Source organism: Canis lupus, chromosome 32 (assembly GCF_048164855.1).
Source record: "Canis lupus baileyi chromosome 32, mCanLup2.hap1, whole genome shotgun sequence".
Lineage (NCBI taxonomy): Eukaryota > Metazoa > Chordata > Mammalia > Carnivora > Canidae > Canis > Canis lupus.
Genome location: NC_132869.1, coordinates 13,798,081 through 13,813,123, shown reverse-complemented (window position 1 = coordinate 13,813,123; position 15,043 = coordinate 13,798,081). Strand labels below are relative to the sequence as shown.

Sequence of the window (15,043 nt, the reverse complement as noted above, 5' to 3'; positions counted from 1 at the left end):
CATGCGCTTCAGGGGAGGGGCAGGGGGAAATGGAGAATCTTTTAAGTAGACTGTGCTGAGCATGGAGCTCAACACGGTGCTCGATCTCACCACCCTGAGATCATGATCTAGCCAAAATCAAGAATTTCATACTTAACCAACTGCACCACCAAGGAGCCCCTATTTTTATGTCTCATGGTTGGGTTGTGATCCCGTGGTGGTGAGATTGAGCCCCATGTCAAGGAGTCTACTTTGAGATTCTCTCTCCCTTTCCATCTGCGCACCTGCTTGTGTGCACACTCTCTCTCTCTCAAAATATATAAAAATATTTTATTTTTAAGTAATCTCTACACCAAATGCGGGGCTCAAACTCATAACCCTGAAAGCAAGAGTTGCATGCTCCACCAACTGAGCCAGCCAGGTGCCCCCTTCCAAGCTCTTTTAAAGTGTAGACCCAGAGTTAGTTAATACAACATAATTTTGTGGTCTTGTTGTTATTTATTGGTTAAGCAGTCACAGGGCCAGTGCAGATTCTAGGCAAGGGGAAGATGACAAAGAATTAATGGTCATATTTAATTCACCATGAGAACTCTGGACTTGTACTACTTTTCTCCCATTTTACAGATGAGAAAACCTAGGCTCAGAAGAATTTAAGCAACCTTTCTAAGGTCACCCAGCTAGTATGAACCCAAATCGTCTAACCTGAGAGCCCAAGCTGTTAGCCACTACAGTGCAGTGCCTCATAGTATTAATTGTGGTGGGTGCCACTACCCAATGTCATCTTTTTTTCTGTGTATCGAGGCCATGACTGACTGGAGATCATATGTCAGACAGTGATTTTGTACTATCTTACCACTGATAGCTCATTTCTGATGAGTTCTTTTTTAAGAAAAAAAGTTTTTAAAATCATAGTACCACGTGAATCTTTTTAAAAAGATTTTTAAAATTATTATTATAAAGTAGTCTCTACACCCAACATGGGGCTTGAACTCACAACCTCGAGATCAAGAGTTGCATGCTTTACTGACTGAGCCAGTGAGGTGCCTCCCCACTTGAACCATGTATACTTAAAAGTGTACAGTTCAGTGGCATTTTATTCAAAGTATCATGTAACCATTTCTGATAGGTTCTTCAATGAGCTAAGTAGCTGTGCATATTACCTGGAGAATGGCATTTTTTGTGTTTTTCTCTGAGCAAGACTTGATAGGGGTAGGACCTTGCTCTCTTATGTTCCAATCCATTGCTCAATGTCAAATTCAAAAAGTTAAAGCACTTTTTTTTCTTCCTTGCTTCTTTTTGCTAGCAAAGACAGAACTTGTAAGGACTTAGGTCAGATGTGTGCATTCCACCCACAATCCTCTTTTCCTTTCCCCATTCTTCATTGACTCTCACTGTACTGAAAGCTTGAGCTGGAACCTAGCTCTGAGGCAGGACCTCTGCTCTAGGTCAAGGTAGCATTTTGTTAAGAGGAATAAGATTTTGTTATCTCTGTTGCCCAGTTGTGAAAACATTCTGTGGGGGTTTTGAAGGGCTTTGGTTTAATCTCTATTTCCCAACATTTTCTTTTCTTTTCTTTTCTTTTCTTTTCTTTTCTTTTCTTTTCTTTTCTTTTCTTTTCTTTTCAAGAGAGAGAATGAGCATCCAAGTCAGGTGGGGGGATGGGTCAAAAGAGAGCAGAGTGAATCTCAAGTAGGTTCCATGCCCAGTGCAGAGCCCGACACTAGGCTTGATATCATGACTCTGAGATCATAACCTGAGCTGAATTCAAGAGTCTTAACTGACTGAGCCACTCAGGTACCCCTCCTCAGTAGTTTCCATATGTATTTTTATTTATTTTATTTATTTATTTTTTAAAGATTGTATCTATTTATTCACGAGATACAGAGAGAAAGGCAGAGACCTAGACAGAGGAAGAAGCAGGCTCCCTGCAGGGAGCCTGATTAGGTACTCAATCCCCAGACCTGGGATCACGCCTTGAGCGGCAGGCAGATGCTCAACCACTGAGCCATGCAGGTATCCCTGTTTTATTTTTTTTAAGATTTCATTTATTTGAGAGAAAAGAGAGAGAGCGAGAGCAAGAGTACATGAATGGGGAGAGGAAGAGAGAAAATCCCAGGCAGGCTTCATGCCCAGCTCAGAGCCCAATGAGAGGCTCGATTTCACCACCCTGAGACCATGACCCGACCCCAAACCAGGAGTTGGATGTTCAACTGACTGAGCCACCCAGGTGCTCTGACCTAGGTTCTTTTATTGGGGTGGGGGGAGTGCTTGGGTGGCTTGGTCAGTTAAGCATATGACTCTTGATTTTAGCTCAGGTCATGATCTCAGTATTTTGAGATTGAGTCCTGTGTCGGACTCTGTGCTGGACACAGAGCCTGCTTAAGATTCTCTCCCTCTGCCTCTTCCCCACCCTCTCTCTCCCTCTCTTTAAAAAAAAAAAAAAAAAAAAAAAAAAGAATGAAAGAAAGAAAGAATGAACCTAGGTTTTATTTCCTCTGGATTCCAGGACTTTGACCCTCAATCCTTCTTAGATGACTATGTGTTAAAGCAGTACCCTCATCCTAGAACTGATAGGAGCTATAGCCTAAGAATCCTTATTGGAGTGAGCCTACAAACAGATTTTACTTGCAGATAGAATCTGTATTTAGCTCACACGATTCTGGGCAATTGGCATGGAGCCTATCTTGCTTTTCATCTCTCTGTTCCTTATAGCTGGCTCCCACTGGAAGCACTTCCCTCCTAAACTCCATGGCTGTCATCCAGAATCCCGTGAAAGTCTGTGATCAGGTATTTGCCCTGATTGAAAACCTCACTCATCAGATCCGGGAACGGATGCAGGACCCCAAGTCTGTAGGTGGGTATGAATAGTACTATCTTCCCTTCAAGGTTTCAAGTATGGATGAGTTCCTTAGGTGCTCCTGTGTTCTCTCCTAAGTGTCTGAGGCAGGTGTTCTCATCCCTGATTCTACTTCAGATTTGTTAGAATCTTTTGTGAGAGATCAAATCTTTGGTTCTTTCTGACTGTGCATCTTCCTTCCAGACCTGCAACTCTACCATAGTGAGACACTAGAGCTCATGCTACAGCGTTGGAGCAAACTAGAGCGTGACTTTCGACAGAAGAGTGGGCGCTATGATATCAGTAAGATCCCTGATATCTATGACTGTGTCAAGTATGATGTGCAGCACAATGGGAGTCTGGGACTTCAAGGCACAGCAGAGTTGCTACGTCTCTCTAAAGCATTGGCTGATGTGGTCATTCCCCAGGTGTGTCTTATAGCCTAGGGATATGGGCACTGGGAGAGGAAGGGGAAAAAAGCAGGAAAGAGGGCTGGTGTGGGAACCAGGGGAAGGAAACTTAGACAAAGAATTAGTTGAGTTGCTATAATTCTCAGGCTCCACTCTGGCTCTGTTTAAGTGTAAGAGAAACCCTAGACCTGAGGTGGAAAGAAACATCATCATCTTGGGCCTAGGAGTATGAGGCAAGAGGGAAACAAGATTCACTGAGGTACTTATCCCTGGCCTGTGGCTCCTAGGAGTACGGGATCAGTCGGGAGGAGAAACTGGAAATTGCTGTGGGCTTCTGTCTTCCACTGTTGCGGAAAATACTACTTGACCTGCAGAGAACCCACGAGGATGAGTCTGTCAACAAGCTGCATCCCCTGTGAGGGAGGGATGGGAGGGGTGCTGGATGGAGGGAGGGACATGTCAGGGAGCCCTTGGGGGAATTCAGGCTGGGACAGCCTGGGGAACTGAGAATAGAAGGGATCCTTGGGTGGAAAGGAGAGAAGTGTTTGAGATGGGAGGAAGGAGTTTGTGGAGGGGTGGGAAGAGGATTATGTGACAATGTGAATAACTTAGCTCTTATCTCAGGTACTCCCGAGGGGTGCTCTCCCCAGGCCGCCATGTTCGAACACGTCTCTATTTCACCAGTGAAAGCCATGTCCACTCCCTACTCAGTGTCTTCCGTTATGGGGGACTTCTTGATGTAAGGATATTTCTTCCTTCAACCTATAAATGTTTTTTCCCCAGCATTCTTTTATTCTTCTCCTCATGTTTCTTTTTTACTGCAAGCTTTCTGTATTCTCTTGGTCTCCCTGCCCCTTCCCTGACTCCCTTGTCTTTGGGCATTAACTTTCCTCTTCTGTGCTTGGTAGGAGACCCAGGATGCACAATGGCAGAGAGCTTTGGCTTATCTCAGTGCCATTTCAGAGCTCAACTATATGACCCAGATTGTCATCATGCTTTATGAGGACAACACACGGGTGAGGAGATAACAGGATTGGGTGAGGAGGGTACCTCTTCTTTCTCCTCCTTCCCGTTTTAGAAAGAAACTTTCATATCCTGGTAATTTGTAGAATACAGTTAGGTGTGATACTTAAGCATAGCATGTCACAGAGCATCCAGGAGGTTCCTACTGGAACAGAAAAAGTGTTTTAGGATGGTGTTGAGCCAGAGAGATACCATAGAACATAGCTCTGCATTAGGGAGGGTATAGAATTTGGGATGATGTTATAATGAGTCTTTTTCCCTCAAACATTGTTATACCTTTTCCATCTGGCTCCACAAAGATATCTTTAAGTGTACTGCTATATGTCGTGTAGCAAAGCTGAATTTCTGTGGGAGATGGATGGAAAGAATTGTGGAACTGGGGGTTAGAAGGTCATGTGCGGTGGTGGATCTCAAATGGTGGAGGCGAGGGAATGAGGATCCTTTACCACTAGACTATAGTTAAGGGGAAGCTATAATAGTTTAGCCCCAGAGCGGCATAAAATACTTAAATCTCAGCCCTGGGATGATGTATCCTCTTGAGTTCCCCTCTATTGTCCCTGCATGGTCTTCTACCACCATATCCAACTTTTCCCATTGCCGCTTCATGTTGATGCCCCATAGGATCCCTTATCAGAGGAGCGGTTCCATGTGGAGCTACACTTTAGCCCTGGAGTGAAAGGTGTTGAGGAAGAAGGCAGTGCCCCAACTGGCTGTGGATTCCGTCCAGCTTCTTCTGAGGTGGGTCTGAGTGCTGGAATTTCAGATTAGAGGATTTAGGATCCAAGTGATGGGAAACTTAGAAGTGGTATAGGGAGGTAAAAGGATTGGGGAGTCTGGGATTAGGAGGCTGGAGGCCATTAACACCTTTCTGATCTGTGCCTGTTTTTGGGTAGAATGAAGAGATGAAAACAGACCAAGGCAGCATGGAGAACCTGTGCCCAGGGAAGGCATCAGATGAACCAGACCGGGCATTGCAGACTTCACCCCAGCCCCTTGAGGGCCCTGGCCTCCCAAGGAGATCACCCCTCATTCGTAATCGGAAAGCTGGTTCCATGGAGGTAATGGGAGGGCTTGGGAGAAAGAAGTGGTGGAATTGCTCATAGAACAATATTCATGAATCCTCTGAATCCCCCTGGGGGATTCTTGGGACCTTAAGCAGAGTCCTTCTGTCCCTGGTGGATATGTTTTACTTAATTTCTCTTTCACAGCAGGTCTCCCAATAAAGCTCCTTTAAGCTGGTTCCTACTTCTGAGATTAAAGAGATACCAGTGAGAGATGCCTGAGAGTTAGGGTTTTAAGAGATGAGATTGGGGAGGAGGCCTCTGGATGAACTCGAAAAGGCTATTTTTAAAAAGGAAATATAGTGGAAACAACATGAACTCTGGGCTAAACTCCCAGTCCAACACTTAAAAGCTGTGTGACCTTGGACAGGTAACTTTTCCAAGCCTGTTTTTTTCATCTATGAAACACAAGCAATATCCCACATATAGATGCTCAGTAAACAGTAACTATAATATTAAAATGATTGTTATTAAGGACCAGACTCTTTCCATCTCTTTGTTGCCTTGGGTAAAAATTATAGCTCAGACAGGAGCAGTTACATGAAACTTTAATTTCATCCCTCTAGGGTTATCTGTACTCATCTCAGAAAGGGAAGCAAGTCTGGATGTCTTTCTGTCTTCCCTCTATTCTGATGAGGAGGTTTATTGGCCTGGGCTTATTTGTCTCTATTTTTGGAGTTTGTCTCTAGGCCTGGTTCTAGTTCTCTAGCCTAGAGGGAGGAACTGTAGTAGATGTTACATTGTGTCCAGCTAACTGTGCTGCTGTTTTTGTTCAGGTCTTTTTTCCTGGAAAGATTTTTTCCCTCTTTGGCTCAATGACACTCTTTTGACCCCATGATTTATCCCTGTCTCAGGGGCTCTGACTGTCTGACTTGGGTCCTGCTTTGACAAATAAATGTGTTCACCTGGCTCTGTACCAGCTCTCTGTCTTTTTTTTTGTTTTTTTTTTTAAAGATTTTATTTATTCAGGAGAGACACACACAGAGAGAGAGGCAGAGACGCAGGCAGAGGGAGAAGCAGGCTCCACACAGGGAGCCCGATGTGAGACTCAATCCCGGGTCTCCAGGATCAGGCCCTGGGCTGAAGGCGGCGCTAAACTGCTGAGCCATCTGGGCTGCCCCCAGCTCTCTGTCTTAAAGAAATTGTTCTTTCATTTTAGGACTATCTCAGAAGAATCTGTAACTAGCTTACATAGGTTCAGCCAAAGGTTTATAGTTCAGATTTTGGAGAAAGCTGAGAAGATAAACTGTACTTTGTTTTGGACTTATTCTTTTCTTCCTGATGATTTTACGGTAGGTTTGACATTATGAATACTCAGAGCTTCTTTAGGTGGGGTATGCATCATTTTCTCTTTAAGGTGTAAGTTAACTTGGTGTCCATAGTACACTAGTACCCTACAGACTCACATGGGTATAGATTAAATAGACAAGAATGACATACAATCTTCCATTAATAAACTGCTTCTCCACATCTAAATGTCTTCCCCATTCACATGGTCTGCCAGTGTCTCTAGTACTGTTGTGCTTAACTCTATTTTTCCTTCTGGTTTAATCAGTCAAGAGACAGGCAAAGCAGAGCTCTCTGTGTATCATCTCTCAGACTTTATGAGTTGGCTTTTTTTCTTTCAGGCCTATAGGAAGCTTCCTGTTGTAATCACATTCCTTCCTTTTAGTTTCTAGTGTTACTTATACCATGGCTCATCCAGGATGATGGTTGCCGAAAATATGCTCCTCAGCTTTGCAAGAAAATCTTCTCTCTACTCCTTGGTCACACAGCCTTTTAATATTAATATTTCCTTTCCTTATTCTATAGGTATAGGCGTTGGTATTCTTATTCTTATCAACTACAACCCTTCCTCCTATCCCTTCTTCTCTTGTCATCTCATATTTTTGGACAGTTTAAAATACAGAATCTGTGACCTTCATAGCAGCTGTGCCCTAGGTGATCGTCCTCTTCAGGCCTATAACTAGCTCTGCCCAATGGGCACTGGGACTTTTGGGAGCCTGGGAGTTAAAGGAGCTGTGACCGGCTTTCCACCCGGTCTGATTGCAGGTCATGAACATGCAGTGCACGGGGAACCTGGACCTGATCCCCTTGCGGGGACGGCGCCGCAGGAGGTCAGGAGACCTCCCCAGGCCTTCCCCAGCCATCGGCCTACAGCCCCGGGCTGTGTCCACCACTCACCTGGCATCCTGCACACAGGTGTCCCTCCCAACTTCATCTTCCTTTCCTGCCTCTGTCTTTGCCTTTTGGGACCTAGGGACTCAGAATACTATCTGCGGGTGGTGGAGTATATATTGGGGTCTGTGTGATTAGGCTCTTGTAGCCTTTTTAGAAATCTGTTTCATATCTCCAGATATGGAAGGGAGAGTTTCTTGATACAGATAAGAAACTGAGTGTGGTTGCCATAACTACAGCTGTCCCATGAAAAGAGAAGAGGGTAGCCAGACTTTACTTCTTATCATGACTCATTTATTGTGATTGGCTTTGAGTCCTGTGGAGGGATAGAAAAGATTAAGGAACCCTGCTTTGCTGAGAACTGAGAATGGTTGAATAATGATTTCTCAGATTTTGGATAGAAGGGCTGTGCGGACAGGCATCTTGGATATACAAGTGCCTTCTGGTATATAGGATTTCCTGGACAGTTCCCTCTGCAAAGTATACTCTCCATTCCCTTTTCATTTTTCTTCCCCCATAAAAATCCTTTGGTTCTTCCAAACTTTCTGACTTTTCTTGGCTTTATAGGGGCAGGAATTCGGGACCTGGGTTTTAGACTTCTTGGTTGAGGTGGCAAAATGGTAATATAGAATCCTTGTTCTCCAGGTGCTTTCTGAGACTTCATCCTCAAGGCCTGGTAGCTACCGGCTCTTTTCATCTGCACGGCCACCAACAGAGATGAAGCAGAGTGGCCTAGGTATGGTTTTCCAGCATTTCACCTGTTGTTGGGAAAGGGTGTCTGTCTGTTCTTCAGGGTTTTCTTGTGGGGAAACCTTAGTCACGGGTGTTGGGGTCATCTAGTCAGTGGAATTGTTGGGTGGGGCTAGGGAGGATGAATTGGGAAAAGCCATGTTTAGGTGCGAATTTTGATCCCAGATGATTGTTTTCATTCCAGGAAGGTGTTTGTCTTTTGGTTTTTTCACCAACCCCCATTTCTCTGGCTCAAGGGCATTTTTCTGGCTTCCCCTCCCATTCCTTTCTGTCCTCCCGGTCTAGCCCAGACCTTAAGGGACCATGGAGACTCTGATACTTCAGAGTTATCAGAGACGAAACTATAAATAGAGGTACTTGTGACCTCCTCATAAGTGTCCTATTCCTCATTTGGAGAACTTGTGCCATGTCTTCCTTGAGACCTATGTTTATTGTATCCCTGCTCTGGCCCCTCCTACCTCCATGCCCTCTCCTTCATCCTCTCCTAATTCTGTAATTTTTTTTCCTTCCTTCCTTCCTGAAAATTGAGGGACATATCTGAGACTGGTGTAGTGGCAGAGGCTTCTCTCAGGACTTTGAGGGAATGTCTCTTGATTTTTTTGATTCCTGGAGAGGGGTGGAGAACATCATTCAACCTTTCCTAAGAACACAGACTGCAGGAAGGACCAAGCCTCAGAGGGTATTGTATTCTTTGGGAGTGGGGAGTGGTCCTCGGGAGGGGCTATCTTTGAATATAGGGCCTTATGAGCCAGTAAGTAAAACTGGCAATTAGAGACAATTGTGTGGGGTCTGGACTTGGTCCTCTGGCTTCTATCTTGTCCTATTATTCTCTCTATTTAGCTCCTTTCATTTTTCTGTTACTTTTGTCCTTGGCACCCAATGTCTTGGCCGCAAAATGGTTAGCTTTTGGACTAGCAAGGGGGAGAAAAGTTTTGTTAACTTTCCCAGCTAATTTTATGGGAGTAGGTTGCCTTCTAGATCCCTGAAATGAGGTAGACAGTTTGGGACATGAAAAATAACTGACAAACATATAGATATGTGACATGGACTTCTCTTCCTAGAAGTTTCAATAAAGAATAGGTTTCAGATAAGCTGGAAATGAGGATAGATGTGTCTGGTCCAGTTAAGTAGGAATGATATCAGAATAAGACAGAAGTATGAGCATGGGACTGGTTGATAGATGGTGGTGGTAAGGTAGGCACTATGCTCTGAGATGATCCAAGGACAGGACAGGGCAGGATTGGCAGGACCGCACCAGAAAATTATTTAGTGAGGGAAGTAAATGTAGAATGATTTGAGTGGTCTGGGATAAAGCCAGCTAGTTTCAGCTTCTCTGAAGAAAAGTAGATAGATTTAACAGCCTTTATTTCTCTCAGGAACCCCATTCTAGAGCCTATTTACACATGGAAGGTAGGAGAAGTTGCATAGAGCAGCAATCTTGAATTCCAGAATACTTGCTATCTGAGCTTTCTTGATTTCTATAGTGACCTTGAAATACTGGGATCCCTGAAACCATGGCCCTTTCTTTGTAGGCTCAAAGGAAGTTGACCTTTTTTCCCATTCTGTCCATCTCTGCTATGTTAAGTTCCCAAGCCAAACCCAGGTTCTTGGCTAAGATGAATTTGGAAGTAGAAAGCCAAATCCCATAAACTTGGGTATCAGTCTTGTTTCTTCCTTCCCACTCTGTCCTCATGAGCTATGGTAGGAATGGGGGCTATGGAGTTCCAACTCTATTCTCAATCGTATTTGAAACATTGACTGGTTTATTTGCTTCAGAGATTTTTAAAGTTTTATTTACTCCTCTGATTGGCAATAGAGTTCCCTTTGCTTTCTTCGAACTTGTATGTGTAGGCATCTGGCTTTGAGCATAGGGCTTATAAGGCAATAAACTTTTGAAAGCACAAAAAACATGGCTTTTTATTGTTTCCTATTTACCAGGTCCTCCTTCTTAATAGGGTCCTCAGCATATAGTAGGCATGCCCTCCATATAATCACCTCATTCCTCACATGTCTTTCAATTTATGTCCATCTTCACTTCAGAAACAATGCTCTGTTTCTTCTTGATGAAAATATACTTTTTTTTTTTCTAACCAAACACAGTTCATCTTCAGAATCAGGAGACCTGAATTCCATTCTAGCTTAGCTTCTAACAAACTATATGAGCTTGAGCAAATGAGATCCATTTTGAATCTCAGTTTCTTTATCTCTAAAATGAGAAGATTATACTGCATGATCTTTGAGTCCATTCCAGCTTTAAAAATTCAGTGAGTCTCCTACCTTTTTTCTTGAGAAAAGTAAAAAAGGCCTGAAGAGAGAGAGAAAGAAGGGAATGTTGGATTAAAAATTTAGGAGGAATTGGAAGAACTTAGGAGGAATTAGAACTTATGTGTACTTGGAATTTGAGCTAGGTGCTCAAAACCTAGTCTCTGGTTTCAGTCAAAGTTCTTTCCTTCTTTTTTTTTTTTTTAAAGATTTTATTTATTCATGAGAGACACAGAGAGAGGCAGAGACATAGGCAGAGGGAGAAGCAGGTTCCCCACAGGGAGCCCAATGTGGGACTTGATCCCAGGACCCCAGGATCACACCCTGAGCCAAAGGCAGACACTTAACCACTGAGCCACCTAGGTGCCCCCAAAGTTCTTTCTTTCTAAATCTATAAGGGACTATATTTCTTGGTTCTTCAAACTGTATATAAGGGTAAGGAGCAATGAATTAAATCTAGGGAAATCTAGGGAGATCTACCTTTTAGCATTTCCAAGATGTACCTGGAGAGCATAGTCTACCCCTTTCAGTAACTTTGAGTCCCCTAATATGACTAACCCTGTATTTGTAGTGGCCTTTTTTAGCTACCATGTAGATCTTCTGCAAAATCCCTACCTTGCTTGCCCAGTGTAGCTATGGACAATAGTGAAATCTGTGTGTAGTGGCCACATAGTGATGGCTCTGAGTGACTATGTGAGTGTGTGTCTTCTTGTGTCATGTGAAGTTACGTGTACTTCTGTGTGGTAATTACAGCTTTGTGTGGCTACTAATGCACTCCCGGCCTTGCAGGCTCTCAGTGCACAGGGCTGTTCAGCACCACAGTGCTGGGTGGCTCTTCCAGCGCCCCGAATCTTCAGGACTACGCCCGCAGCCATGGCAAAAAGCTACCACCTGCCAGTCTGAAGCACCGAGATGGTATGTGGGTGGGTTTTGGGGGGCAACTTTTTTCCTCATTTGTCCCACAGCACAGACACAGCTCAAGAACCATTCGTACTTAAGAAGGCACTGACACTGGCCTTATAACAAGTTTTCTTCATCAATTATAGAGGGGAGAAGGAACCAAGACCCCATCCACCCCTCCATTTGCATTCTGTCTCAGTGCAATAAATACTACTTATTTATGCTTATCCCTTCATAATCTCCCACATATAGCCCTGCTGCATCAATTTACTCCACCTTTATATTCTTTCCTGGATTCTGGCCTGTAGGAGTAAGGACCAAAGAGGATGATCCATGATCAGGAAAAATGCAGTGGAGTGTTGATTAAAATCTAGGAAATCAGGGATGGGGAAGTTGCTCAGCCAAGGCAGGAAAGATGATGTGGAAAGAGATTGGGGGAAGGGATGAAAGTTTTTTTTACAGATTTTATTTCCAAATGACCAGAAAGAGGATGTGGTGGTGAAATTAGGGTCATCTTTGTGGGGCTGTATTGTGGTAGAGATGACACATAGATGCCTACAAGGAGATTATACCAAAGGAAAAGATTGAAACATGGTAGTCAGGAATCTAAGGGGTGGAGTGGGAGCAGGTCATATACTAACTATAAAGAACATAGTATATTGCGGGCAAATTCCAGAGCAGAGGGTGGGGACAGGGGTGGGTATAATCCCCATGATGTCTTTTCTCCCCAGAGCTCTTGTTTGTCCCGGCCGTAAAACGATTTTCTGTGTCGTTTGCAAAGCATCCGACTAACGGTACGTTTGCTTCTGACTCAACATCATTCCCCCTCATCATGTCACCTCCAGACACTTAACCTCTGAGTTCTGACACTGACTTTGCTTCTGCCTTCCACTATGTTGACAACGTGTTGTCTCTGAATGAACCACTCACTAAGTGTCCCTCCTGGGGCATACCCTTTGTTGTGACAAACTTTAGTCTTGGCTGTAGTCTGGCTGCCCTATCTGTGTGGCAACTCAGGGACGTATGTCCATGATCACCATTATCACCATCCTGTCACTTTTTTTAGCATCATCTCTAGAACATTAATTAAACCGTTCCCTTTCCCATCACATGACTGCTGGGCTTTGTACAAATATAACAGTGGTTCTCCTTCATAGGAAGAGAATAGTATTTCTTGGATTATCTCCATGTCTTCTTTCCCCCTCCCCCCTCCCCCCTCCACCACTCCTCAGCTTATACAATTTTGATCTTCCTGTTTTTTCTCCAATTCTTTGTTGGAGTGAATGACTAATTTGTTTTTCTTATGGAGCAATGCTGCTGCATTTCCCAGTTCCTATGCATACACCTAAGGGTGCTGGTCTTGAGTTCATAGTTTTCCATTGCCATATTCCTATCTCCTGTCATTGTGTGTACTTTATGTGGCTCCTGTGCTCCTGACATATGCTTTATGTTACTACTAACTTAGGGCCTGGGTCTAGAAAACAGGAGCCCAGATTGATTTGGGATGAAGAAAGACAGGGGTAGGAGGCCGTAGGTAAAGGAAAAAGGATTGTACCTTGAGTTATGCAACACGAGTTACAACACAGTTTCCCTGTAGCCCCAGCCTATCTAAGATGCTGCTATCTCAAAGAAGCTTGAAGTGAAGATTGAGATGTCTCCTGGGAATTCTGGGTGTGCTTAGGAATGAATAATGTTTCAAAAATATTGAAGAACTGGTCTGGCCATACTAAAGTGGGAGAGTTTATATATCTGTGTAAACCAAAAACTGAAGGGCAATGGTCTCTTTGTAGGGCATAGCAGGGGAACCCAGGGCTTACTTCCTGTTTTATCCTTTATATTATTGGTTTCTCTCTGCCTTGTATCTTGTTTTCAAGGTAAATCCAACTTTCTTATACATGGTTTTCTTCTGTCCAAGAACTAAGTCTCTCTAAAGAAGATAAAATTAGCCTGGTTTCCTGGCTGGAAAAACCTCCTTAGCCAGTGGCAACTGCTAGATTTTAGCTCATTTAGGCCATACCTCTCTACTAGGCACTGCTGAAATTTTCCTAGGTGGACTACCCTATACTTGCTCAGTTTATAATCCCACCTCCACCCTGGCTCCCATTTGTGCCTGTGAAGGAGTACCCCTTACAGAGTGGCATGGCTCTACCTATACATCTAGCTTCAAATTCTTCTGGCCTTCATATGCCATAGTCCTCTCCATAATAGAACCTCACGCACCAATCCCAACAGCCTGGGTCTTGGACTTAAGAGATGTGTTACTTAGAGTATAGAACATAGAACTATGTTTTATGCTCTAAGAATTTGGGAATTTGGGGCCCTGAAATCAAAGTTACATCACTGATCTCTTAGTTCCTAGGCTTTGTGAGAAAAGATCCATATCTATAAAACATATCCTTAAACCTGTTTCTAGTTACCTGAGGCCTTGAGTAGCAGCCTCACCAGTTAAAAAAGAGAAGAATTAATTCTACCAAAAGGAAGAGAGGAAGAAAGACTTGGATAATTCAGATAGAGTGCAGGAGAGTAAATTCAAGATCTTCTCTGACTCCCTACATACTTTATCAGGGGTCTTCTGGCCATTGTTCCTCTTGTACTTGAGTTTGGAGGCTAACATATTTGAGAAGCTGAATCTGGGATCTTCCTGATGGTAACAGGAGAAATTTGGAGGTGTTGTGTCTCTTGCTGAAGTTTACCTAGATTGAATTTGTCCCTTAGGACAATATGAAGGCTCTATCCCATGTCAAATCTTGCTTGACTGACCTAGCAATTACAGAGTAGATGCTCTGTCTATAATTGGTTATGGCAGGTTAGTGACAACAGTATGCCACTCTACTGTCCCATCATCACTGTCTCCTTCTGTGATGTCTCACTTTGAAATAGCAGCTGGAAAACCTGGACCTAGCTTTTGAAAGGAGGCAAGGCAGTGCTGACTCCTTACCTTAACGAAAGAACATCTCTCAGCCATCCCTGCCTCTATTCCTGATAAGCTTCTGTCACATCCTGTGACCACACTGAGTATGCAAGTATGGCCCATTCCTAAACTACACACTGAACTCGCCAAAGGAAACTAATATAGTGGGAAAGAGACTGTGGTTCAACCTCATCCTGAATATTAGAGTACCTATTGGATTTACCAAGCCCAGTATATTCTAGAGTACAGTTAGAACCTAGGTAGAGTTGAAACTGCTCCTGAGTTTCAGACGGAGGTCTCTGGAAACCATAGTCTCATAAGATCACTCTGTAGAACCACTTCTGGTCTGGGAGTTCTGAGCAGTCATCTTTAGCTACCTTGACTTACCATCTCTATACCGATGTCCTGTCATCAGGTTTTAAGACCCGATACCTTTTTCTTAGGATCTTTTTCTGTTTTTCCTATGCCCCTTTACACATGCCTTTAACTGCCTTCAAGCTTTTACAGTTGAATTGCATATATCCACAAAGTTTGCCAAGCAGCTAAAACTGCAAAGTGGTTCAAGATTGAAGCTTTCCATTCACCAGCTGAACAAAGTTAAACTCACCAGCAGTGGGAGAAAATACAAAATTATCTAACTATTTTTGGCTTTTGTAGTGGATACAGTGTCCCCCCGAAACCTGAGATTTATGCAAACATTTTTTAAAAATCTGTATATTTGGGTAAGAGTAAA

The 15,043-nt window shown here is 43.5% G+C and overlaps 1 protein-coding gene and 1 long non-coding RNA gene across 24 annotated transcripts in view; one reads left to right on the top strand and one right to left on the bottom strand.

Annotated features, from left to right (window-relative positions):
* PPIP5K1 (diphosphoinositol pentakisphosphate kinase 1) overlaps window positions 1–15,043 on the top strand; it is a 46,265-nt gene that overhangs the window by 12,181 nt on the left and 19,041 nt on the right. For 7 of the 23 annotated variants that reach the window (XM_072809263.1, XM_072809269.1, XM_072809259.1 and 4 more), the window contains 10 exons: window positions 2,692–2,833; window positions 3,020–3,243; window positions 3,513–3,640; window positions 3,850–3,964; window positions 4,134–4,241; window positions 4,870–4,986; window positions 5,142–5,306; window positions 7,362–7,511; window positions 8,133–8,223; window positions 11,289–11,414. In XM_072809263.1, coding sequence (XP_072665364.1) covers window positions 2,692–2,833; window positions 3,020–3,243; window positions 3,513–3,640; window positions 3,850–3,964; window positions 4,134–4,241; window positions 4,870–4,986; window positions 5,142–5,306; window positions 7,362–7,511; window positions 8,133–8,223; window positions 11,289–11,414 — 1,366 coding nt within the window. Of the gene's footprint in view, window positions 1–2,691; window positions 2,834–3,019; window positions 3,244–3,512; window positions 3,641–3,849; window positions 3,965–4,133; window positions 4,242–4,869; window positions 4,987–5,141; window positions 5,307–7,361; window positions 7,512–8,132; window positions 8,224–11,288; window positions 11,415–12,130; window positions 12,194–15,043 lie in introns of all 23 variants that reach the window. The other 16 variants (XM_072809276.1, XM_072809275.1, XM_072809268.1 and 13 more) reach the window with 9 other exon arrangements.
* On the bottom strand, window positions 8,699–14,192 carry LOC140623164 (uncharacterized). The gene is made up of 2 exons (XR_012022822.1): window positions 13,957–14,192; window positions 8,699–10,542 (listed from the first exon to the last, which is right to left on the bottom strand). It is a non-coding gene; the product is annotated as an uncharacterized lncRNA (long non-coding RNA).